The following is a 27,169-nucleotide window of genomic DNA, read 5'->3' on the forward strand; positions in this document are numbered from 1 at the left end:
TATTCTAATCTTGGTCGTCCCCGGTCTCCTTTCCCTTACCTATTATCGAATATTCAGGTCAAATCATTCAATTTCATGAAATCATATCATATATTCATTTAATCATGCAATCATATTTTTAATCAATTAATAATTATCATGCAAACATTTGAAATCAATTAAATAAAACAATTAAGAAACTATTTTTTTGTATGTACCTGATTTACGTAAGTTTGATTTTTCGAACGTTACATAATTGATAGTAAATTGTTGGATTTTTCACACAAAATTTAACTGAGTGTAACATATAGAAATAATTGACAATATATATATATATAGTACAGCGACGCAACTCGATATTTAAGAAATAAAGACTCTATGAGTTGAACTATATATAATTATTAAAACATAATATATATATATATATATATATATATATATCCTTTACTTATTAATTTTTATACTCGCCACCTTTTCGCATATATAAAACCAGCCCATTTGGCCATCTGTAGTTCGTGGAGAACCGAGCTTCATTACTGACAGAGCTATGGAGTTGGTGAAATACATCTGCCCCGATTCTCCATATGTATGCACAAATTGTCTTCTTCTTCTATCTTTTTGTAATTTGTGGGCATTAGAATTAGTGTGGGAAATTTCATTCACGTTTAATTTTGGAGTTTCAAGCATTTATGCGACAGGATTACGTAAACCCCTGAGTTACACGGTTATTGATTGAATCTTGAGAAGCATGGACCTTTCAGACACACAGAAACTGTCATCACCAAAAAAAAACTATCAGTGAATACCTGCGATGTAAATGAGCTGCAGCATTCGTTCATGTGTTTCTTGTGCAATCACATCAAAGTATTGGTTAAATGTTTTGGATTTTATTTATTTTTCTTGCCATTCTAAATGGAACTCTTGATTTTCAATTATGCGAGCAGACATGTATTCAAAGTGCAAATGAACCTATCGTCTTCTCTTTTTATTGTCTTTTATGTATCAGAAAACAATGCATTTTGTATTCCGGATGAATTTTTTTTTTATTCGCCTTTAATTTTGTATTTTGGACAATTAGTGGCTGAGTTACACTCTCTGTTTGGTAGTTTTTTCTTCATATAAACGAAAAATAATACAGAGATATTGCTTACGACTATAAATAATGACGTTCTATTTCGCTGTGGTCTTTGAGATTACATGACGTTTTTAATTGGTGTGGAATTTTTTTTATTCATTTTCACATGTATATCAAGGATTTTGTGCAATACAATAGGCTTGTACTCCTTTTGGCCGTCACACTTTCTTCAACACTGTTGGTTTTGTTGTACATCTTTTATGTCTAAAATACGTGTTCTGTATTTCTACGGTCAGTGGCAGAATAAGAGAAGTGGACTGGGATGGCTGCAATTTTTCATGTACACATATATTTGATGCATAATATTTTCAGAAAAATATGATTTGCCCCTCCCTCTAAATTTTTTTGAGCTCGAGCTTTACTTTTGTCCACCATACGAAAATCATGGCTCCATCATTGATTATAGTTGATTCAATCGGTAAATTTCTTGAATCTTGAAAGGTATAGGCTATTTAGCATTGTTGAATAATTCAATGTTCATAAAGGTTCAGAATAAAGTCTTGGGTTTTTGAAGGAATGTGAAAAGAAGAGAATTTGTCCCACTTAAAACTTGTATCGCAGCATGTGTTTATGATTCTTATGCACAATACATTGATATAAGGCAATAATTTCTTTTGTTGATTTTCTGATGGTTCTAACTTGAATCTTGATTTTACTTTTGCTGATCAGGTGTGGAATAAAAATGGAGTTTCTGAGTGTTTTGTCAACTTATATCCTTTGAGTTTCATTTTTTTATGTTATATTTAATCATATGACTTCTAAGACTAACCTCATATGTGCCCATATGCGTCCTTCGTTGTTTTTCCTTAGCAAAATTCACAGTGTTAGGTTTTGGAGCAAATGTGGCTACTGATGTTATGGTTGCTGGGCTTGGAATTTTTAATAAGCAGCATAAAGATATGAGGAGGGTACGCAAAAAACTTTTATTGTTTAATTATCCATGGAATTTTGTATATGTGTAATTGCAGCTACATATAGTGAAGGAAAATTTAATAGGGTGATCCAGAAGAATTAACAGAAGACTTTGCCGTGTTCTTGAACTAATCTCGAGTTATGTCTCATAAAATTGACTTGCTACAATTTCACGTATCTGCGGTGATTACTGATAATTACTGATATGCTTTGTTACTGTAGTATTGAAGCATTTTAAATATTTCTACATAAAGCGTGTTCATTCTATGATGTTATTTACTTATGCTTTTCTCTATTGAGTCTCTCTATGAGCTTTTTAATTTTTCTGCAATGATGTCAAATTTTGCAGATACATCTTTCAGCAAGAATTTTAGTGTACATTCTAGCTGCTTTTGGAGCATGTGTTGCAACTTTTGACATGGTTGTTCTTGTGAAGACGAAAACACAATCCACTCCGTATCATGAATGGCTCTTTAGATGCTCACGATTCTCAGTCTGGGTGAACCAAAATTTAGTTTAATTAATAGAAAATCCAGGAGGACAGCGTTCATATTGTTTTCTTAAACTATAGTTTGGTTTTTTGTGAATCTCAGGTGATCATTCTACTTGTATCAAGGTGTGGAAGTTGGTTGGATGTCTTATCCCATGGAATGCTGTGTTTTTGGTGGATAGCAAAACTTGCTCTCTTGATCCCTCAACTGCAAATTGTTCTTTCTTCACCTGGGGTAATCATCACATAAATTACGTAATTATCACTTTATCTCAGATATTATAGACTGTGCATCTTCTCCTAAGCACATGCCTTGTTGAATGAGACTTAAGAAAGGTTTGATTTATGTTCCGCTATTTGTAGTCTTGGACACACTGGAAATAGGTTGCAACTGAGGTGATCAGGGATTTTCTCTGCATGTACATATGCTGTATGATGGCAGTTGGCATTATGTCAACGTTTGATTGCTGCATAGAAAAATTTTCAATAAGCTTCCAACCCTATTATATTTCACTCAGTTTCTGGTAATCATTTGAAGTTCAAGATTGCCAATAATAACAAGAATAGATCATACAAATGCAGTTGCAATGTGGAGAATAACGTTCTTTTAAATTAGTTAATTTAAAGCTAGAAATGCTAAACAACGAGTCACAGTGGCTAACTATGGAATCGGAGAACAATGTTACCTGATTCAATTATTTATGAAATTCTGCGGGCTTTTTATGCCTGCTATGTGTCATTGCCTATTCCTTCAGTTATTCTCAAGAGCCTGTTCTTTGCTGCTTCACCTCATTTTGTACATGTTCTAAGAAGTTGACTAAAGATAGGAAATGGATATTCAAGTATTTGTATTTGTACACAAAGTTCTAATCAAATGTCATTGTCTGAAATCTTCTCTTCGAATCCTTTTCCTCTATGTGATGCTTGCTTTGAAAAGATACACATTTAAGGATAAAGTGAAATAAAAAAGTTGACATATTTGTATGTTGCGCATCTTCATTCACAGGTTTTGAAATGGACCATGGAAATCTGTGGGGCTCTCACAGACATCTTTTTTGGAATTTTGATAAACATAATTAGAGTAAAAGCCGCAAATTATGAAAACAGGTAGCTCTAATCTCATAAAGGTTTAAGGTTTAGCTTTTCAAGTTCTTGGAAAATCATTGTAAGAATGTTTGACGTCCCCGTTAAATACAATTATAATAATCAACGAAAATAATGGTGGAAATCTATCGTGTTAGATGTTGCATTGTTGAATTACATGAAATCCATGCTATCTTTGTCAACTACCTCTCTATAGTATGTAACATTGTGAAGAAGCAAATGAAGTTGAAATGGTTGATATGTTTTCTAGATGGCCAAGCCACCTTATCATGTATCAAACTAAACAAACTTCCGAACTTCATGTTTATATTGAAGGTGCACTCATCATATTTTACTATTAAAGGCTTGAAATAAATAAAGACTATATTTTTCATCTCTTGCGATCAAAGGTTCTATTTTTGTGAAGTTTTTGCGATCCCTACTCTATTATCGAGGCACCGACATGGTTTTTTTACTCAAAATATTGACATGCTCTCTTTTAGGTTGTTCAATGTTGCTTCATATTGCCTGAGCAGTAAAAAACTATTATTGTTCTTATCTTCATAGAGTTTCTTTTAAAATGTAAAATTATATTTGATATAAATATATGCAAATCAATGTGAAATTTTATGTTTATAATACTGATGTAGTATATCTGTCATGGGTTACCTTCAGTTTAATCGTGGAACCTCTCCTCCCTTACCAAATGGAAATCGAAGAAGATAATTTCAGGGACATGGTATGAATATTCTCCATCATTCTTCTATCCTTTTTGGTGCTTCGAAGTGACATTTATCATGTATAAAAGAGGTAATGGAGGCCCATTTTAACGTTAATGTTGCTGGTAAATTAACTATTTTATTTACTTGTTATTGCTGAATTCAATGTTCCATTGGCTTTTCCCTGCTCTTAAAAGTCGTCATGTATCACAAATTTATATCTGTTCTCAGTTGCAACTTCATCAACTCAAAAATGTGAAAACCTTGGCCCACATGTATCAGCTGTACCATGATAATATGTCATTTCCCTTGCAAAGTTTGAACAATTAGCTTCAAAATCTTAGTTTTTATTTTTGCAATAAGCTTTTTGTATTTCTTCAAAACCGAGCACTCAAAATTGAAGATTTTAAATTTATGATTGAACCCATAAATCCGAACACATTATTACAATCTCTGTGAATAACAATCACAAAACCGTATCAATGAGATTTAAGGTATGCACACACCGTGAGCCGGATTTTAATTATGTATGTGAACCAGATTTTGATTATGCCCTCTTTTATATTATCGTTGAAGGGAATCATTTGTAAAGTTTGGCATTTCATGACATTCAAATTGGTTGATCCTGTAATGCAACATGGTGCAAATAAGCAGCTTGAGTTTGAAGATTTACTGAAGCTACCAGTAGATATGAATCCATCTTTTTGCCATAATATGATACTGAAATTTTGGGAAGCTCAACGGACAAATAACTTTAATCACCCTTCTTTGTTCAAGACAATTTGCTCGGCTTATGGATGGACTTACTTTTGCATAGGTCTGGTAAAGGTAATACATTGTATTCTACCTATCACTTTAATTTGGCTGTAATATTTGCCTTGTAGTGTTATTCAATCTTTGAATAAATTTGAGTTTATCACCTCATCTGAAGACATATAGAGAAATTTAATGTCTCTCACATAATCAAAGATTTGCTTCTTAGAATTATCACAATAACCACAACTCATTTAATTATCTTTCTTGTCCTCATGTTTTTCGAAACTAGAAAGTTCAGGAGTTTCTCACTGTCTCATATGGAAACAAATGGTTGGAAATTTTTAGATAGTTGAGTTTATGAATTTTGTGTGTTACGTTGTTTACAACTTGCAGAAAGCTATGCCAGAGAAATAATTTCATAATGTATATTATAATACGGATAATTTACGTCTTAAATAGTATGTGAAGCCATTTAGTGTTGCATTATAGATTTCTTTGGCAAGTTGAAGTTTATAGATATATGAGTTCCGTTCTCATTTCATTCAAATTTTTTTTTTGCCGTGTCCATTACCTGCTTTTTTAGGTGCTCAACGACTGCATTGGCTTTGCTGGACCGCTACTTCTCAATAAGCTAATTCGATTCCTTCAACAAGGTTTACGTATTTCAAACATTTTACTTCTGTAGGTTTCTAGGTTCGTTGTTGTTTGTTTTTTCTTTTTCTTTTTCTTTTTGTTGTAAACAAAAGATGATATTCAAAATTCATATTGATATTATCAATAAATATTTAACTATAAAATATTTTGTGCCTTATTTATGGATTTCAAGATTTGGAGATGATAGCATCCATCTTATAATAAAACTTTGATACGATTTTATTGCTATTTACAATAATTTCTACCATGTTTATGCATAAATATTCTCTCACCTATAGAAAGGGTTAATTATTGTACCCTAAATTTAGAGAGAGAAAGAGTTTTGACGTTTCGAACATTTGCCTGATAAATGTATGTTTGCATGGCCGAACCATGTAAAATGCTATGTTATGGTATTGTCTTGCTATTATTGCACTTTTCAACGTGGTATCTTAGTAAACTTTATGATTTTTTTAATCATAAAGTATGCACAAAAAAAAGAAGAAGAAAGAAAAAAAATATAAGAATAAGAAGGAACAATGTTGTCCTGGTTATTGCTCCTAGTTCATATCTAGTCACTGTTCTAGAACGATTTTTTCTTATTGTTTGGTTTATCTTTGCTTGTCTATCCTCCCGTGGTCACAATCATTCTGTTTGTAAATCTCTAGAAGATGGAAGATCTGATCTTTCTCTTGATGTTTCCCAGTTTTGTATGCATTATGGTGCAAGTTTTCTCAGAACCTTTTTATCTTTCAAGTTAGTGGCTGAATCATATAAATTATGTTGTTTTCTTGCTTTCTATTTTGACCATTTTCCTACAGCTTCACGTAAATTTTATAGATGAGTTGATACAAAAGCACAAGAATCACCTATATTCTATTATTAGTTTCTATAGCATGTATAATACTTTGAATAAAAAAAAGCATTTATCCCAATTTAAATTATGACCGTGGACTCATCTTTGGTCGAGCTTGGTGATTATAGTTATATCCTATAAGACCTATATAGGTGAAGTTCATTTTTTTTTTCTTGAATTGGAGTGCAACTGATTCCCTACACAACTTATAATATAGACTAGATTATGTGTTATCCTAATCTTTGCTCCAATAAAAACCTCATACTATTCACATAATTTCACAGTTAACTCACAATGTATTGAGCTATTGCAACTTGTTTTTGTAAAGTGCTGCTGAAGGACAGTGGGATGTATGGTGCAAGGAAATTGCAAAATATATTGATTTTTTGTTCATCCAACAGGTTCCAAACATGTTGATGGTTATGTCCTTGCAATATCATTGGGCTTCGTATCCGTTTTAAAGTAATCTTTCTTCGCTTCTCATATAGTTATTTATGATTTTTCTTATGATTTCTAGTGATACTCTGTTTTAAATATTCATTTATTTGCGTAGATCATTCCTTGACACACAATATACTTTTCATCTTTCACAACTGAGGCTGAAGTTGAGATCTAGCATTATGACTCTCATTTATCGTAAGGTAAATCTTTAGAATAGCTTCTGAAACTGTATTTTCTCAAAATGCAATGTATTCTCTCATCGGTTTTTTCCTATACAGGATGCATGATTATATCTTGCTGACTGCCCACATATATTCTCTTAGTGTCTTTGTGTTAGCTTAGCAGAGAGATCAAAATTTTCTGAAGGAGAAATTCAAACATTTATGTCTGTTGACGCTGACAGGATTGTAAACCTGTGCAATAGTGTCCATGATATGTGGAGGTTATAATTCTAGTCCTTTAAAACTATAGACGTGTTTCCTCAGATTTTATTTTCTAGATATTACACATCTTACCTCACCTAACTGATCAATGAAGTTATATAATACCCTCTCTGAAATAGTATGTGAGTTGGTACCACCAGATAAACGTGCCAAATACATCAGCAAATCCTGTAATTATGTTTTAACTCATTGCATGTTTTGTAATTGCATCAGCTTGCCTTTGCAAATTGGGATTGCTCTCTATCTTCTATATAAACAAGTCAACTTTGCCTTTGTGTCTGGGCTAGCGATTACTATTTTGCTAATTCCAGGTATCTCAACAAAGTGATTTGTTTATTAAGTTGTTCACATCCTAATGATAATTGATTTGAACTATCCTTCGGTTGTCAAGCTACAGTTACTTGTTTATTAATTGCTTTAAGACATTTCCCCCCCAAATCTTATGCAAATTTTAATAAGAGCTGAATTATATTCTTAGTTGTTCACAATTTAATTCACAGTTAACAAGTGGATTGCTAATTTGATTGCGAATGCCACCAAAAATATGATGGAGCAGAAGGATGAAAGGTATATACTTTTTTTCGAGACTCCATGATAACCTAGAACTTGCCTCTGGCTATACCATTGTCACATCTTTCCCAATATTCTTGTTAGTGCAATCCTGAGACAGGTTTGGGTGTTGGCTTTAGGACAGGGTTAGAATCCATAATGGATGACATGTTAGAATATTTGTGCATGCAGACATTTAAGAGAACTGAACAAACAAAAAAGTTCTTTGTAGAACCTGTTATAGTACCGTTTTCTCGCACCTAAATCGTAACGAAAGTTTAAAAAAATTTTGTTTCGACGTTCAAAACGTTCTTTGGGCGTCATGTGATTAAAACATTCATAGGATTTTTAGATCTGTTTATCTTTTTGCGTATTTAACGGTGGATATCAAATCAGTTCGAGATTTGCGGAGATGGTTCTTCTTATAAATCCCTAAGAACGGATCTTACGCCTCCTTCGATCATCAAATAAGGTCCACGATCAGACTGTCTCGTATAGATCGCACTAGAGATATAAACGAAATTTGTGTTGAGATTAGATCGGTGGAATTTCAAAAATCCGACGAGGAGCGGTGGTGGCGGAAGAAGTGGCCGAAATCTTTTCTTCAAAATTCAAGTTGGCTGAAAACACTATGTCCGGAGGAGAGAAGAGAAAATTTTGGTTAACAAATTTTGGTGTAAAAGTTGAGTTATTTCATATAATCATTAATGAAATATTTATAAGTTTTGATTTTTGATCAGATAAGGAATCCTACTTGGATCAGGACACTGTTATTCCATTATTTAAAATATCTCATTGATTATTTTTCACTCTTGAAAATATCATGCATAATTAAATCAATATCAACTTTTGTATATATATATTTATAATTTAAATTAAATAACTTTTATTTAATTGCTCAATTAATTATTTAATATATTCTAGACTCTTCTAGAATATTTCATGGAAATTTTACACTTAGTAGTCACTATTACTAACATTATTATTTAATTAGTAGGTTCTAAATTGACTAAATAAATAATTGTGAATTCATTATAATCCCGGTCGACGATCAGACAGCAATGATGTGTCGATGGTACAAATCTCGTTCATACAATGAAAAATGAAAGTTTTGCACTGATCAATTTTTTGCAGCTGCCAGTTTTGTGAACTCCTTCACTAAAATAGACAGTTTCACTCTCTTACTTAATTAGCTGTTAAGCTAACTTCAACATCTTCCATCAAATGGAATCAACTTATAAACGCATTTATAAGCGATCTGTTTGATCTCCAACAAACTATAGTTGCCAATTTCATCTCCTCGAACTTGATTATCTCAACGGGAACACAAAATTCAATACTTGTGTGACCCTCAATGGTTCAGAAATATTGTCAGCCGTGGGTTCACAACTTCACGTGATTTAGAATAACATTTATTGTGGCTTACCCTAATTAGCCTCGTTCTTTTCATCAACTCTCGATCAAGAATGTCAGAACTCAAGTCTGATTGCACACGTCGGATCATGGTAAGAGCGTCTAGTAGTACTGCCCCATGATCCCTTATGTATCACTGATAGTGCTTGCAAGAACCTTAAGTTATGGTTAGCGTATAGTACGGTCCCTTCAACTCATATACCTCGATCGAATCTGCAACAATTAGTATATTGTGAGTTGCAAGTGAATTCGATAACAATGTGATATATCTTTGAGTAATAACAGTGATATGATGTGCAACTGAAGACACTCCTTTTTAAAATACACACGTCTTATTCTGGCCAGAGATTCCTTGCACTATTAACTTGTCAGATCACATAAAATATCTACGTAAAGGCCGATGGAATAAAAAACGGAAAAACGGAGAGGCATAAACGCCTTTAATAAAATATTTATTCAAAGCTTCAAAAGCTGAATTAATCGGTAAAAATTGATGACAATCTCAAAGTTTCTGCAGAATATATAGAATAGCTCACACCTAATGATAAGATACCAATCTAATTTAAATAACAAGATAAAAACAAACTTTTTATTTATCCTAACAACCTTATCAACCTAATATTCTTATCAACACTTATCAACACTCCCCCTAAAGCTGGAATGTACAAGTTATACATTCTTAGCTGGTCAACCATTTTTTCGAACAATGGCCCTAAAAAGGCCTTTTGTTAGGATATCGGCAGTTTGTTCCGAAGTTGGGGTATATGCTTTGCTGATAGTTCCTTCATCTATCTTCTCTTTAATAAAGTGTCAATCAACTTCAACGTGTTTAGTTCGATCATGGAGCACTGGGTTGTGACATATGCTTGTCGCTAGCCTTGTTGTCGCAAAATAGTTTTAAGTGGCATACTTGCATTCATTTTCAGTTCTTCAAGTAACATTTTCAACCATAAAGCTTCACATATACCATGAGCCACTGATCTTAACTCGGCTTCTGCGCTGCTCCTTGCTACTACTGATTGTTTTTTACTCTTCCAAGTTACCAAATTTCCCCAGACAAAGGAACAATACCCTGATGTGGATCTTCTATCACCCACTGATCCGGCCCAATCTGCATCAGTGAATATTTCAACATTTCTTGCTTCTGTTTTCTTGAAGAGAAGTCTCTTTCCCAGAGTCCCCTTAAGGTACCTTAAGATTCGATAGACGGCTGTCATGTGTTCTTCAGACGGGGCATGCATAAACTGGCTTACACAACTCACTGAAAAAGCTATGTCTGGTCTAGTATGAGCAAGATAAATTAGTCTCCCTACTAGGCGTTGATATCTTCCTTTCTCCACAGGGCAACCATTTTCTCTCAATTTCTGATTTGGATCCATAGGTGTGTCAGCTGGTTTGCATCCTAGCATTCCTGTCTCATTCAAAAGATCAATCACATATTTCCGTTGAGATACCGAGATTCCAGATTTGTTTCTTGCCACTTCCATGCCAAGGAAGTTCCTCAATTTTCCCAAATCTTTCATTTCAAACTCAGCTGCAAGTTTCAGTTTCAGCCTTTCCATTTCATGTAGATCATCTCCGGTAAGAACAATGTCATCCACATAAACAATAAGAATCGTTATTTTTCCATCTTTGTGTCTGTAAAATAGGGTATGATCAGTATGAGCCTGTAGAAATTCAAGTTTTAGAATCACTTTGGTGAACTTATCAAACCAGGCTCGTGGAGATTGCTTCAGACCATAGAGTGACTTTTTTAACCTGCAAACTTTACCACTCTTCCTTTCTTCATCAAACCCAGGAGGTAGATCCATGTATACCTCTTCTTCTAGATCCCCATTCAAAAAAGCATTCTTTACATCCAGTTGATATAGAGGCCAATCTAGATTTGTTGCCAAGGGTAATAGAACTCGTATTGTATTGATTTTTGCAACTGGTGCAAAGGTTTCTTGATAATCTACACCATAGGTTTGTGTGTATCCCTTCGCAACCAATCTTGCTTTGTAACGTTCAACTGAGCCATTAGCCTTGTATTTAATCGTGAAGACCCACCTACAACCAACAGGGATTTTGTCCTTGGGTTGTTGAACAATGTCCCAAGTTTCATTCATTTCCAGTGCCCGCATTTCTTTGAGAACAGCTTGTTTCCATCTGAAATCATTCCAAGCCTCTTGGATTGTGGATGGAACCTTTGCACTTGACAGATTAGAGATTAGTGCCTGAACCGAAGTTGATAGATGTTCATATGCCACATACTTAGCCACTGGATATTGTGTGCAAGATCTGGTTCCCTTTCGTAATGCAATAGGGACATCTAAATCTGGACATGAGACATCATGTTGTGGATCATCTAAAGTATCAACCGACCGAACCTCCGAGTTGGAGACTTGGCTGCCAAGAATCTTTGGTTCTACCACGGTATCTGGATGTTTCTTTCGTGAGAAGTGTAAAGGAAACGGCTGTAGTAATTCTCCCCCTGCCGTTGACAGATTTGGAGTAGGAAGATTCCAATGATACTCCAAAGTATTGGAAAGGACTGGTTCTGAATTTGTGTGCTCTGTATTATGGAAAGGGGTAGATTGTGTTTTTGGAAAGAATGCTTGTGTCTCGAAGAAGGTAACATCCCGAGAAATAAAATATCATTTTGTATCAACTGAATAACACCGATAACCTTTTTAGGTCGAAGAGTATCCTAGAAATATGAAGATGACAACCTATGTTCTGGATAGGATTGATGAAGACGATCAAGAGGAGATTGAAACTCTAAGACACGGGAAGGCATTCTATTTATCAAATAACATGCTGTTAGAATGGCATCCCCCCAAAAATATTTGGGGACATGTGATGTGAATAAGAGAGCACGCGCTACTTCCAATAAGTGACGATTTTTCCTTTCTGAAATTCCGTTCTGTTGAGGTGTATTAACACAAGAACTTTGGTGAATGAGACCATTCTCACTTAAAAATTTGTTAAGCACGGAGTTGAAAAATTCAGTTCCATTATCTGTACGCAATATATGAATAGTAGCATCAAATTGCATTTTGATCATGGAATAAAAGTTTCGAAAGGTTTGTTCAACCTCCGATTTTTCCCTTAAAAGATACACCCAACAGACACGAGTATGATCATCAGTAAAAGTAATAAACCATCGCCGATTGGAAGTAGTAGATACTCGAGAAGGTCCCCAAATATCACTATGAATTAGAGCAAACGGTTTAGATGATTTATATGAATTAAGAGGAAAAAGAACACGTGTATGTTTTGCCAATTGACAAATTTCACATTGAAACGAGTCATTATTTCGAAATAAATAAGGAAATAACCGTCTTAAATACAAGAAATTTGGATGTCCTAATCTGGAATGCAACAATAATATGTATTGTTTGCGAGAAAGAGGAGAATTCCCAACTGCTGTTTGAACATGGTGACTCACGATAGATTCATCCCGAAAATAGTAGAGACCTGAGTTTGCATTAGCACTGCCAATCCTCTTCCCCGAGGTCAGGTCCTGAAAAATACAAGTAGATGATGTGAAATTAACAGTACAATTCAAATCCTTTGTAAGTTTGCTGATGGACAACAAATTGCAGGACAAATTAGGAACATGCAAAACATCCTTAAGAACAATCGAATGGTTGAGTAAAATAGTTCCTACACCATGCACATGAGTATATGATCCATCGGCAATTTTAACCTTTTGGTGACTTGTACTGGGAGTATATGATAAAAACAAACTCTTACTGGAAGACATATGATCCGACGCCCAGAATCTATGATCCAAGTCTCACCTTTTGTAGTTAGGTCACTGAGGGCTTTGAATTTGGTACCTTTCTTAGCCAAGTTGGAACATCCAGTAGCATCAGAGAAGAATTTCCAGAGTTGCTCCATTTGCGTCTTCGAGAAGCCTGCTGCAGATTGGTTTTCATCTACATCCGAGTTGGCTGAAGCTTGAAGTCCCCTTTTTTCTCGGTTTTTGAATTTGTTTGGGACCCAATTCGCCGGTTTACCGTGTATTTTCCAGCAAGTTTCAACAGTATGATACGGTTTTTCACAATGTTCACACCAAGGTTTGCCATTCTTCATATTAGGATCAATACGATTTTCTGAAGTACGTGTGGCGAGGGCCGAATTTTATGTGAAAGGTAATGTGTGAAGCATCACCCTTTTCCGGTTCTCCTCTCGACGAACCTCTGCAAAAACCTCATCGATTGATGGTAACGGCTTCATACCTAAAATACGCCCACGAACCTCGTCTAAAATTCGATCCAGCCCAGCGAGAAGGTCATAAACTCGTTCCTTTGCCACCATCTCGCGATACAAGATCCCATCGGCTGGATCTTTCCATTCACAGACAGTGAATAGATCCATTTCATGCCACAATTTTTTGAGTGTGTTGAAGTATTGAGTGACAACACCATCTTCCTTGCTTCAAGTTTCGAATCTGATTACGTATTTCAAACACTTGAGAGTAGTCTTCAAGGTCAGAGTACGCCAAAGTCACAACATCCCAAATATCCTTAGCAGTGAGATGGAAGAGGTATATTTCACTGATACTTTCTTCCATCGAATTGATAAGCCACGTCATCACCATTGAATTTTTAGTATCCCAATTTTGATAGGTGGGATCCGTGGCAGAAGGTGGTGAAATGGACCCATCAAGATACCCAATTCTCCCTTTGCCTCGAATCACCAATTGAACGGAACGAGACCATTGAAGAAAGTTTTTTCCGTTTAGTTTGTGATTCGTAATTTGAAGTGGTGTAGATTCAAAGGTATGAGGGGAAGGAATTGCGTTTGGTCCAGAGATCGTGGGAGAATTTTCCGATCTGGAGGCGTTATGGCTCTCGGAATATGCCGTTTTAACCATCGGTAGAAGCCTTCAATTGTGCTCTGATACCATAAAGGCCGATGGAATAAAAAACGGAAAAACGGAAAGGCATAAATGCCTTTAATAAAATATTTATTCAAAGCTTCAAAAGCTGAATTAATCGGTAAAAATTGATTACAATCTCAAAGTTTATGCAGAATATATAGAATAGCTCACACCTAATGATAAGATACCAATCTAATTTAAATAACAAGATAAAAACAAACTTTTTATTTATCCTAACACCTTTATCAACCTAATATTCTTATCAACACTTATCAACACTACGCAAATGGTGAAACCCTGACTACAATGCAATGACTCTTATGTATTTCGAAATTACACTCAACATCCCCATCTGATGACCCTCAATGGAGTCGATAACGGATAAAAGTGAATGCTACTACCTCTAGGCTCTACGTTGTCTCTGGTCAAATGACTAATATTGTACAACCATAACTGCAAACTATTCCACTCGATAATTGACAACCATTTGGACAGTCCGAGGAAGGGTTGTTCAGTGTATCATCAAATGATCACCCATTTATATGAGTAAACATCTCGATGCCCTTACCAATGAAATATGACATTTACATCACATATGCTAGTCTCAAGCTCAAGCGACCTTTATCATTATTTTAAGCGACTGATTCGACTAAGAACCTGTTTAGTATATATGGTACACTTCCTAATGAGTTTCATGATCATACATTGCGAGACAAACCTCATGATACCTATTGTATATCCAAGAACTTTATCTATGCAGTTTGCATGAATATAGAGATAAAGTAATTGTCATAATTAGATAAAACCATAAAATATTATTAAATAAATATTGTTTTACATAAGAGTCAATAAAACCTAAGCCACAAGTTGGTTCACCGGGCACCTACTCCAAGTCAACCTTATTGGCAGATGTAGGGGCTGTGAATTAATGGACTAAATAAGTAAATATTCCTGTTGGCTACTAATTTGAGAGTGCAATGGTCCGTGCACCATTGATATTTTATACAATGTAGAAACTCTGATACAAAAAAGTCATTGAGCAGGATCAGAAAAACAGCTGAACTACTATCGTACATCCGCACTATAAAAATGTGTGGCTGGGAACTTCTTTTTGCTGGCTGGTTAATGAAGACAAGGTCCTCCGAAGTTCAATATCTATCGGTGAGAAGATTTTTGTTAAGACATGCTCAGAATCAGTTGAATTTGTAATCATTCTGCATGTCAGGAAGTTGCTAAACACTTGAGCTTATGTGCTACTCTTCTCTATGTTAGACAAGAAAATATTTGGATGCCTGTTGTGTGTTCTTTTGGGCTACAACTCCTACCCTATTTTCTCTTTCCACATTTGGACTATATACTCTAATGGGCCACAAGCTTGATGCTGCGACGGTATGGTCACTATTTCTCTATTACTCTGCGAATATCAGATATTATTAAAGACAATCTCCTGCAATTTCGGCATCAATGAATTCGTGTTACTTTAACTGGAATTGAGTTTCAGGTTTTCACTTGTCTTGCTCTATTTAACAATCTGATCTCTCCTCTGAACTCATTCCCATGGGTCATCAATGGGTTGATTGATGTGAGTTTTCATATTCTTCAGTTCTGAAATATAAGACTGCAAAGATGATAGTATCAGAATAATAAGATCTATTATATCTTACAGGCTGCTATATCAACGAGGCGACTGAGCAGGTATCTCTCTTGTTATGAAAGTGATGCTAGACTTGGCATTTCAACCACGTTCGACTGTGATAAGCATTTTAATGGTAAAGAAGCTGCTGTTGCTGCCAATGATGCATCTTGTACATGGTCAAGCAACAACGAAATGGAATTTGATTTGGTCTTGGAGCATGTTAATCTTTTTGTGCCTAAGGGTTCTATGGTAGCTGTGATTGGAGAGGTAAATATCACTTGCATGATAAATATTCCATGATAAATGGATTTTTTTTATCTGTGACATTTCAAAACTTCTTATGGTGAGTTTTCTAGTATTAAAGATCTGGTAAGAGACTCATGCTCGTCAAATTTATTTATTGTAGATGCCTGGTACTAAGTAAAAATAATTTACTTTTTCTCCATGTTCTACGAGGACAATAATTATGTGACTGTTAAAATTTGAGGTAAAGGATCTTTTACGAGTGGAGGAACTCTAGCAGCGTTTTAATTAGATGTATGGATGCCTTATTGTAGATCTTACTTGCCACCGATTACATTTTTTACTTTACCGTGATTTAAAGTTTAGAAGTTCATTTTGTAATGAATATTGATTACTTAGATCCATCCAAGTGTAATGTTCTTAGTGTCTGAAATCTGAATTGAAGTATGTTAGGATCGGGAAAGAGTTTAGAGAGGATGAATAAACTCTTTGAAAATATTTGCTTTTAAAATTTGATTTCAACCGTTTTTAGATGGTTGAAAATTTATCTCAAATAGTTAGAAATATGAACCACTTGAAAAATGCGTAAAATGGTTCAATATTTCTAATGATAGTTTCAACCGATTGGCAGCGTAATCAACAAGATATGGTTTGAAATGTAAAAGCTTGCGAAAAGTAAAGACACGGGATTTTTATGGATGTTCGGAGATAAGACTGATACGTCGCCCCTTCTTCCTCTGCAGGAATGATTTAACTAAAAGACTTTGGCTTTAAAAAATTCTTTGCAACAACACACTCCAATCAGGACTTATCCCACTGTCTGTTTTGGAACTCTTAGTGATCACTTTACATTTCTTGATTTTAAGAACCATCGGTTCACCAGACACCACTATTAATCAAATAACCAAAAGTTACTGATGTAAGTAAAACAATCTGTTTTAGTAGCAAGAATATGATATTTGAATGATCAGATATCTTTCTGTTGAGTGCGTGCTTGATGAGCGATGAGGTATTGATCGTTGATTGCGCTCATATTCTTTATGTATGCAGGCTTGTAGTAATTGCACTCTTGCATACTTCCAGCTCTTATATAAATTGTCATTCCAACGGTCGGAAAGAGATGAGACGTTAACCTGTAAACTTGGAATGATGTGTCACTATCAGCTGCAAATACATTATATGTTCTTCAGCAAAGCATTTAATGTTTTCTTTGCTAGCAGAGCTTTGAATCACGTTCCTTGAAGAGTTACTGCTGAGTATTCTTTTATGCAACTGTTTTTTCCATCAGAACTTGTAGTTTTTACCATTAGAACTTGTAGGATATAAGTAATCTTTCTTTTCTAGGATAGTGACATAAATGTAGATCAATATCGGGACTGATGCAGGACATGGTTGACTTGCAGCGGTGCAAAACCATTGAATGTCCTGAACCGGTCAGAGAATGTCTTTCATTAAGTGAGCAATAAATAGCTCTTTAACGACTTAATTTAAATTCTTCTAACAGCCGGTTGGGAAGTTCTTTAAGAGTTTGAACTTCTTCTGCTTCAAGCGGATGAATGGTAGGCGGTCAGAAATTCAAGCGGTTGAAGACTAGGCAGTTGTAAGTTTAGATGGTTGAACTGATTCCTTTTATACACAGAAGATGGCAGATGTTTCCTGAAATAGTTAAGTGCTGTTTTGATTTTGTCGATCTCCAAAACTCTTAGGAATAGTAATTCTAACAATTTCCCCCTTTTTGGTGATGACAAAACCCAGCTGCAGAAATTAACCTTTCTTATGTTCTTTAATTTGTTTAGCTTCATCTGCTTTGACATGCTCTGCAACCCTTTTTCTAACCGATTCTTTTGCTCTCAAAAGTTCCTTTTGCCGCTCTCTTCCCCCCTTTTTGACATAACCATGGACAACGAATTGCATGATTTCAGTGAGTTGTGTTCCTTGGGCATCTATACATTGATCAACATATGCTCTGGAGGGGGGCAGTAAATGATGAAATCTCAGTTGTAAATGCTCAACTACGTCAATACAAAATTTATTTTGTTTACTGTTGTTTTATCTTTAATGCTTTATTAATTCCTGCATTTAATCTTGGCAATGAATCAACATATAAAAATGTTAAAATGACTAAGATAAATCAATTAAACAAAGAATATTTCGAAAATGAGAGAACTAGCGTCTGGTAGCGGTTTGGTGAATATGTATGCTGCCTGTTGATCTGTTGAGACATATTCAAGACGAATTTCTTTCTTCATGACATGTTCTCGGATAAAATGATGTCTAATGTTGATATGCTTTGTCCGAGAGTGCAATACAGAGTTGTATGTAATGGTTATTGCACTAGCTGTTGTCACATAAGATGGGAGATTCAGCAGTTTGAATTCCATAATCTTTGAGTTGCTGTTGTATCCATAGCATTTGAGCCCCACAACTTCCAGCTGCAAGGTACTCCGCTTCAGCGGTTGATGTGGCAATAGACGTTTGTTTCTTACTGAACCAAGATATTAGTCAATCGCCCAAGAACTGACATGATCCGCTTGTGCTTTTCCGGTGAATTTTGCAACCATCGTAATCTGCGTCTGAATAACCAACACGATTAAAACTTGAATCTTTGGAATACTAAAGACCCACATTAGTAGTATCTTTAAGATATTTAAGATACGTTTTGAAGCAGTAAAATGAGATTGCATAAGGTTAGCTTGAAACCGTGAGCATAAACAAACCGCAAACATGATGTCTGGCCGGCTGGCGGTCAGATATAGTAGTGAACCAACCAATCCTCTGTACAATTTCGTGTCTACTGAGATTCACCTTTCATCTTTGTCCAATTTTATAGATGAGCTCATTGGGGTAGCAGCTTTGGAGCAATTCTCAATTCCAAACTTCTTTAGCATGTCTCTTGTATATTTAGCTTGTTTAATAAAAATGCCATTTTCTGACTGCTTGACTTGCAGTCCTAGAAATTAGTTTAATTCTCCCATCATGTTTATTTCAAACTGTTCCAGCATTAGCTTGGAGAATTTCTCATACAGTTTAGGATTAGTTGATCCAAATATAATATCATCAACATAAATTTGCACAAATAATGAATGATCATCTTTTCAAAGTTTGAACAGTGTTTTGTCAACCGATCCAATCGAGAAGTCATGATCAAGTAAAATTTTTGTTGAAGTATCATACCATGCCCTTGGTGCTTGTTTTAGTCCATATAATGCTTTATGTAATTTGTAAACATGATCTGGATGAATGTGACTGACGAAACCAGGTGGTTGTTCTATGTATACTTCTTCATTAAGCAAACCATTTAAGAATGCAGACTTAACATCTATTTGATATAACTTAAATCTTTGAATGCTGCAAATGCAAGAAATATTCTAATTGCTTCTAGTCTAGCAACGGGGGCAAATGATTCATCAAAGTCATTACCTTCCTCCTATCTATAACCTTGTGCCACTAATCTGGCTTTGTTTCTAATTATTGAACTGTTTTCGTCCATCTTGTTTCTAAATACCCACCAAGTGCCAATTACATGCGGATTAGTAGGTCGAGGAACTAAGTGCCAAACTTTGCTTCTTTCGAAATGATTAAGTTCCTCCTGCATAGCTTCTATCCAGTTGGTATCATTCAATGCAACACTGATTTTCTTAGGTTCTAATTGAGAAACGAAAGCAACATGCGTAAATTCATTAATTATTTGTTTTCTGTTTCTAAGAGGAGCGGTTAGGTTACCGATGACTAGCTCGAGTGAATGATCCTTTTTCCACCGAAGGCATGATTCATATGAATTTGGCTCTATTGTTTGCACGGTTGTATCCTCTTGTTCCATTGTCTCCTCTATTTGAATGATCTCTGGTTGATGATTGTTCACCGGTTCATTTATCTGATGAGTTTGTTCTTGAGCAATTAGACTTTGTTCCGAGATATGTTTGTCTGTTCTTCTCAAATCTATTTTGTCATCACTGGTAGCTTCAAGTTTGTAGCATCTAATTCATTAATTAATCATGAATACTGCTATTACTATTGTCGTGATAGATGGATGATTCATCAAATACAATGTGTATAGATTCTTCAACAGTGAGAGTTCTTTGATTGTAAACTCAATATGCTTTGCTCACTGCTGAATATCCCAGGAAGACACCATTATCAGTTTTCACATCAAATGCATTTAAATGTGTTTTGCCATTATTATGAATAAAACACTTACAACCGAATATGCGGAAGTATCCAATTTCTGGCTGCTTGCCGGTCCAGATCTCACATGGAGTCTTTTCATGATTCTTATTGATCATGGATCGGTTCTGAGTATAACAAGTAGTATTGACAGCCTCCGCCCAAAATCGATGAGAGATTCCAGATTCTGCTAGCATAGTCCTAGCTGCTTCCTTGAGAGTGCGGTTTCTTCTTTCTGCAACTCCATTCTGTTGCAGTGATCTGGCAGCTGAGAGCTTATGTTTGATGCCGTGATCTTCAAGATAAGATGACAGGGATTGGTTTAGAAATTCAGTTCCTCTATCACTTTGATCCTGTCCACTGCTACAGTTCTCTCATTTTGGAGTCTCTTAAGAAGTTTGATGAACTGAGCAGCAGTTTGGTCTTTGAAATTTAAGAATATTACCCATGTGAACCGGGAGAAGTCATCAATACCACAAGGGTGTATTTCTTTCCCCCTAAGTTCATTACCGGTATGGGTCCAAACAGATTCGTGTAGAGTAGGTCCAGACATCTAGCTGATGAGTTTCTTCCTTTATTCTTGAAGGTTGAGCGAACTTGTTTACCTAGTTGACAGGCATTGCAGATTCTATCTTTTGCGACGTCAATGTTAGGCAGACCAGATACCAACTTAAGCTTGCTAAGAGTGCAATGGATTTGAAATTAAGATGATTAAGTCGTTTGTGCCAAAGCCAATTCTTATTATTATTTAATGCGATGAAACAAGTAAGTGCATTTAAACTGTCATCATTCCATTTTATCTTATATGTATTCTACTCTCTAATCCCAATCAACACAGTATTGCCTACAGCAGATTTAATAGTGCATGTGTACTTGTGAAACTCAACGGTATAACTGTTGTCACATAATTGGCTTATGCTAATCAGGTTATAACACAAATTTTCGACTTAAAGCACATCTTTAATGATAATTTTGCCATGGATAATTTTACCTTTACCCACAGTTTTACCTTTAGAGTTATCACCAAAGGTGATTCTTGGTCCTTTGTAGTTAACAACTTCTGATAGAAGGTTTTTGTTTCCTGTCATATGTCTGGACCAACCGCTGTCTAGAAACCAGATGGATTCTTCCAAGTTCTTCTTTTTCAGTACCTGAAATCATTAAAGTAGGAACTTGGTACCCTTTCCTATTTGGGTCCTGAACTGATTAGACCCAAAGAGATCCACACCTAGATTATCTTGAGGGATTTTCCTTGGTGTGCCCCAAGATGGATGCAGTCAAGTGCATAATCTGGTGGTGTGTGCAATGTTCTTTCTTTTACAGTATGTTGTCTTGGCCAGTCTGTCATTGTCAATCAATCTATACCTCTTTTGAACCGGTCGGCTGTTGTAGTATCGGTTAGGTCTTACTTTAGAATGATATCCGGTTGAACTTGGCTTTCTGCGGAACCAATCTGAACCGTTGTGATTGGTTGGATTTGGCCTGCGTCTAAGCCTCGATCGGTTGGATTTAGCATTCTCAAATTTGTCATATCTCATACCATGTCGCCTTCCATTGTTCTCAAGTCTTACATTCTGATTGCTTTGGACTTCAGGCTCGTTATGCTCATGTACCGTACTAGATCTGACAAATTTAATTGATTTTAAACTGTCTTTTTCTAGTAGCGGTTGAGTTTGTGCTTCAGAGGTGTTGCACTCAGTGATGCTGTAACCTATCCCGGTTCTGTCTCCGGCCGGTTTTTGCATCTCATGCATCATTTCAAGAGAACCAGAAGCTTATTTCATGTGTTGATTGTGTTCATCAATCGTTTATTTTCTTTTAACGTGACATGGAACAATCTATGCAGGTCATCATGCTCAGCCGCTAGCAGACTTATCTTCACTTTCAAACGGTCAACCTCTTTTGCTGCGAGCAGCTTGAGATGAGAGTGTTAACTTGTTTTTTAAGTCCTGTTTTTCTGCTTTAGCTTCATCGAATTGCTGCGATAGTCCCTTAAACTCATTCACCATGTCGTGTAGTGCTGTGACAAGGTCTTCTTGTGTAAATTCAATAGAGTCAAAGTCAAATACCATTTCATCCGTGGATTCTGATTCTTCATCTGCCATGAGATATTTTACTGTCTCATCGTCGCTTTCACTCGTAGATACCTTGGAGATGGACCTTTTTGAATCTGAGTCGGCCCGTTTGCTTTTATCTTCCTCTGCAATCAAAACGTGTTGGTTTTTCTTTTTGGTGAACTTTTTGTCATCTTTTGACCGTCTCCTATCAACCGGTCTCTTTTCATCTTTTTTCGGCCTGTTGCACTCTGCAATAAAATGTCCCTTCTTTCCATAGTTAAAGCAAGTTTGACCATATCTTTTTTTAAATAAAGTTTAGTAATCTGAGGTTGATTTTTAAGCATAAATTTACTAAAATTCTTGACAAATAGGGACATGGCTTCATTGCTCATCCAATTTCTTACTTGTGGACTCTTCGACCGGAAGAGTCACTACGGTAGCTGCCAGGGCCTTTGTTTGAGAAGTGGATGGTTCTTCTTCAGTTCGTATTCCAAGTTCGAACTCGTACGCTTTAATATCGGCAAAAAGATCATGGAGCTCCAGCTTGTTCAGATCTTTAGATTCTCACATCGCTATTGTCTTCACGTCCCATTCTCTGGGAAGAGCTCTCATTACCTTCAAGGCAATTTCACGATCAGAGTATTCTTTTCCTACTGAAATAAGTTCAATAATAATAGCACTAAACCGTTCATAAAATTCTGCGAGAGTGTCTCCTGGCTTCATCTTTGCATTGTCAAATTTCTGGATAGCGACTGTCAGTTTGTTTTCTTTGGTCTGGTCGTTGCCCTCACATAGTTGTGTGAGTTTTTCTTGTCGAGGCCTATAAATCCGTGCTTGAAAATTTGCGAAAAATTTAAAATTTTTCTTTTAAATAATTAAAATTGCCTCATTCATAACTGAACTGATAAATAAAGTTTGATGTTCAAAGTGGCAGCGGAAGAAATTAACATTTTCGAAATAACAGAAAAAGGTTTTTCCAACGATAATTAAAATGTTTGAGCAATCAAATAATAATAAATGCTGAACTGAGGTCCTCGGGTCCTACTACTGCCGACTCGAGCCTGCTCACTGGTCCCCGCCCTCGGTCCCGACATCATCAGCACCTACAACAATCAAGTCTAGTGAGTCTAAAGACTCAACATGCATATATCGTAAATAGCAAGTAAGTAAATAAATAATAAGCTTGCATGCAAGTGAAAATATCATGTCATGAGGCATAACGTAAAAATGTCGTGTCATGATTAATTATAATACGTGCATAACTGAACTGAAAATCATAGTGAAAATGTTTGCTCCTTGGAGCCCTGTACTGAAATAGCCTGTAATAATTTTCTGGTGAGATTATGGTCTACGCATGTGGTCCCTGAACTGAACTGACCGGTAACTAGCGACCGGGCCTGTAACTGGCGACAGGACTTAGTAATGTACGTCTGATCAGACCACTGCCACAGTACTGGGTGAAACAACTGAATTGACCCGTAACTGGCGACCGGGCCTGTAACTGGCGACAGGACTTAGTAATGCTCTCATAACCGGTAACTGACGACCGGACCGGTAACTGGCGACCGGGCCTGTAACTGGCGACAGGACTTAGTAATGCTCTCATAACCGGTAACTGACGACCGGACCGGTAACTGGCGACCGGATTTAATCATGGTAGTAAAGTGACCACAAGCCATATCGCACAAATCTCAAAATTTGTATTTTTGCACGTAATATAATTAAATAACTGAATTAAATATCCTGTAACAATTTTACTGAATGGATTGGATCGCTCCCAGGCTCGCTGCAACCTAAATATGCCATGAAAAATATGCAATAGTTTTATGGGACCAAACTATGCAATAACCTTCAAAAATGTGACAATTACACCTACCGACTTCGTATTTAATCACGACTCCGAACCAACCCGAACCAACACTAAATCATCATGTAGTCATGATTAAAATACGCCTAAAATGATAAAATAATGCTCCAAAAATGGTGAGGGCCGAAATCTAGGTGAATGGAGGCCAAAACATGAAACGCTCTTTCGAGAGTCAATTTGGCACATCGCACCGTAAATTCTCGTACGACCTCAAAAATGATACGAATGACGAACGGTCAAAAACATGACCTTTCCAACTCAATGAGGCACTGTCCAGTCCAAGGACATGGGCTAAAAGCCAACCGAGAACTCGAACAAGCCACTGAATCGTCACAGCAAGTTGCTGTCCACAAAATACAGCAACTGTGCTTAGGTTTCTTGCGTCGTTTTCGAGACTACAGGCCATTGGGGCTTGAACCACTGACCAGAGACTCTTACCAATATCCCAAGGAATGATTTGAACCATGGCTAAGGGCTCTAGGCCAGCCACAATTCGCATCACACCAACAACAATCGAAAAGTTCCTACCCGAGAACACATTCTGCACGTCGGGCTCTTGTTCTTATTTTGCTATCATGGACCGTTCCAGTGGTCATTTGATTGACCATGACACGATCTAGACATCTAGGGGCATGGTATGAACCGTGGCTAAGGGCCATAGGCCAACCAAGATCCACACCATTCCACCAATTCGAAACACACATGCTGGAAAAAGGGGAGGGCCGAAAGGATGCTGTGCTGTTCTTGAGTTTTAATTTAAAAACCGATTCACCATGGACCAAGCCACCAAAAGGGCGACTTAGTCACGTCTTAGACATGCTAGGGAAGTGATCTAACCATGGTTATAGGCCTTGGGGCAGCCATGATCAGTTTCGTTTCCCTTTTTGACAGCAACTGAATTTTCGAAACACATTTCTGCACCTATGGGGAGGTTGCTGTCATTTCGACTTCCAGCAAGCGTGGGGGCTGAACTAATGGATCAACATGGTCCTAAACCCTTCTAGTACATGTCTAGGAGTCGCCTTGGGAGCCTGGAGTCGAACCATAACCTGTAGCAACTGAAACAGCAGCAAACGTGAGAGCACAAGGGAGAAATCCGAAAATCTGCATCATGGTTTCAAAATGTTTTGTCATGTATTTCGGTTTTCCCTTTCAAATCTATGTACATGTGATGTTTTGAAATGATAATATGACTTGATTGAAGAGCAATGAAATATATATACATGCCTTGGTTTCGTTTCGAAAGAAAACGAAAGAATGAAACGATTCGGCGCGGAGGAGTGGAGCGCTTTGCTACCTAGCTTGCTACTGAATTTTTCCTCTTGTGTCTAGCTATGCAACCCACGGTTTTCTACTCTGAAATGGCTCTGATTTTCGAGATTAGGGAGATGGGGAAATGGTTAGGGGAGTGAGGGAGATGGGTGCAAAATATAAGGGACAAATCAAGACCAAGTCTCCCTCATTTTGAAATTTGAATTTTTGTTGCTATCAAATATTGGTTGGAGGGATTAAGGATGAGGTGTGGCCGATTCTACCATGCACAACAAGGCTAGGATAAGGTTGATTATTAATTAAATGGTGCTCCAAAAATCAAAGAATTATCCTACTAATTAAATACAAAGAAAGGGTCAAAGGTGATGTGTTGGCAAGGAATGTTCTAGCAACTAAGGGTGGCCGAATTTTACCATTTAAATGGAGGGAAAAATGTTGCTTATTTACTAAATTTATAACCCTTAAAAGCCTCACTAATCCCTTAAATAATTTAGTGAATTAATCCCTTAATTAAAAGAACTTATATGGACTTATTTCCTACTCACCTCAAGTAATTAAAATAAATCCTCAAACCTCCTTTTTAACTTAAATCAACTTACTTGCTAGCTAAAAATAAATCCTGGAAATATTTTCTGAATCTTAAATTCTATCTCAAAACTCCAACTCCCGTCCGGCCTCACTGAAATAACTGAAATGATAAAAATTAAACTACTGCATGAAATAATTAAATTTAAATACTCATGCAATAAAATCATTTTAATTTAAAATACTAGAATTATGCATGGCTTATACGTAGTCTAAGTTACGGGTTCTACATTTCTCATATCTCCTTTGCTGTGGATCAAGTTTTAATCTTGGCAAACATTTTCTTATCCAGGGTTTTATAAATAATGTCTTTTGCGACGTTGTCAATATTCGCCTTCTTCTTATCCTCAGTTGTCCATTCGAATCGATGTTTTTCCACCATCTGGGGAGCACCTTCAGTTATAACCACATCTAGATTGACTTTCAAGATCTTTTTAGGCCCGTCAGTAATGACATACCACATGTCATCATCCTGGGCTGCTAAATGTGCCCGCATATGAATCTTCCAGTCATCATAGTCTTCTTTAGAAAACATAGGAATTTTGTTGAAAGATGCCATGTATAAATTGTATATATCTATGTTCGAGAGAACCCCGCTCTGATACCACTTGTTAGGATTGGGAAAAAGTTTAGAGGGGGTGAATAAACTCTTAAAACATATTTGCTTTTAAAATTTGTTTTCAACCGTTTGTAGGCGGTTGAAAGTTCAAATAGTTAGAAATATGAACCAGTTGAAAAGTGCAGAAAATGATTCAGTATTTCTAATGATAGTTTCAACCGGTTGGCAGTTTAATCAACAAGATATGGTTTGAAATGTAAAAGCTTGCGAAAAGTAAAGACACAAGATTTTTATGGATGTTCGGAGATAAGATTGCTACGTCACCCCTTCTTCCTCTGTAGAAAGGATTCCACTAAAAGACTTTGGCTTTACAAAACTCTTTGCAACAGCCCTCTCCAGTCAGGACATATCGCACTGCCTGTTTTGGAACTCTTAGTGATCACTTCACACATCTGGATTTTAAGAACCCTCGGTTCACCAGACACCACTATTAATTAAATAACCAAA

At 36.2% G+C, this 27,169-nt stretch overlaps 1 protein-coding gene across 3 annotated transcripts in view; it reads left to right on the forward strand.

Annotated features, from left to right (window-relative positions):
* The first annotated feature begins 448 nt into the window (after nucleotides 1–448).
* LOC142553784 (ABC transporter C family member 13) overlaps nucleotides 449–27,169 on the forward strand; it is a 38,039-nt gene continuing 11,318 nt past the window's right edge. For 2 of the 3 annotated variants that reach the window (XR_012822000.1, XM_075664288.1), the window contains exons 1-18: nucleotides 449–565; nucleotides 1,784–1,824; nucleotides 1,935–2,022; nucleotides 2,376–2,525; nucleotides 2,620–2,751; nucleotides 3,523–3,623; nucleotides 4,275–4,338; nucleotides 4,895–5,146; nucleotides 5,658–5,727; nucleotides 6,965–7,025; nucleotides 7,117–7,204; nucleotides 7,328–7,446; nucleotides 7,661–7,758; nucleotides 7,948–8,014; nucleotides 15,323–15,440; nucleotides 15,552–15,668; nucleotides 15,781–15,861; nucleotides 15,946–16,182. Coding sequence is in view for 2 of the 3 variants with exons in the window: in XM_075664288.1 (XP_075520403.1) it covers nucleotides 527–565; nucleotides 1,784–1,824; nucleotides 1,935–2,022; nucleotides 2,376–2,525; nucleotides 2,620–2,751; nucleotides 3,523–3,623; nucleotides 4,275–4,338; nucleotides 4,895–5,146; nucleotides 5,658–5,727; nucleotides 6,965–7,025; nucleotides 7,117–7,204; nucleotides 7,328–7,446; nucleotides 7,661–7,758; nucleotides 7,948–8,014; nucleotides 15,323–15,440; nucleotides 15,552–15,668; nucleotides 15,781–15,861; nucleotides 15,946–16,182 (1,923 nt within the window). In the remaining variant the exon portion in view is untranslated. Of the gene's footprint in view, nucleotides 844–1,783; nucleotides 1,825–1,934; nucleotides 2,023–2,375; nucleotides 2,526–2,619; nucleotides 2,752–3,522; nucleotides 3,624–4,274; nucleotides 4,339–4,894; nucleotides 5,147–5,657; nucleotides 5,728–6,964; nucleotides 7,026–7,116; nucleotides 7,205–7,327; nucleotides 7,447–7,660; nucleotides 7,759–7,947; nucleotides 8,015–15,322; nucleotides 15,441–15,551; nucleotides 15,669–15,780; nucleotides 15,862–15,945; nucleotides 16,183–27,169 lie in introns of all 3 variants that reach the window. The other variant, XM_075664289.1, reaches the window with a different exon arrangement.

Source organism: Primulina tabacum, chromosome 8 (assembly GCF_025594145.1).
Source record: "Primulina tabacum isolate GXHZ01 chromosome 8, ASM2559414v2, whole genome shotgun sequence".
NCBI lineage: Eukaryota > Viridiplantae > Streptophyta > Magnoliopsida > Lamiales > Gesneriaceae > Primulina > Primulina tabacum.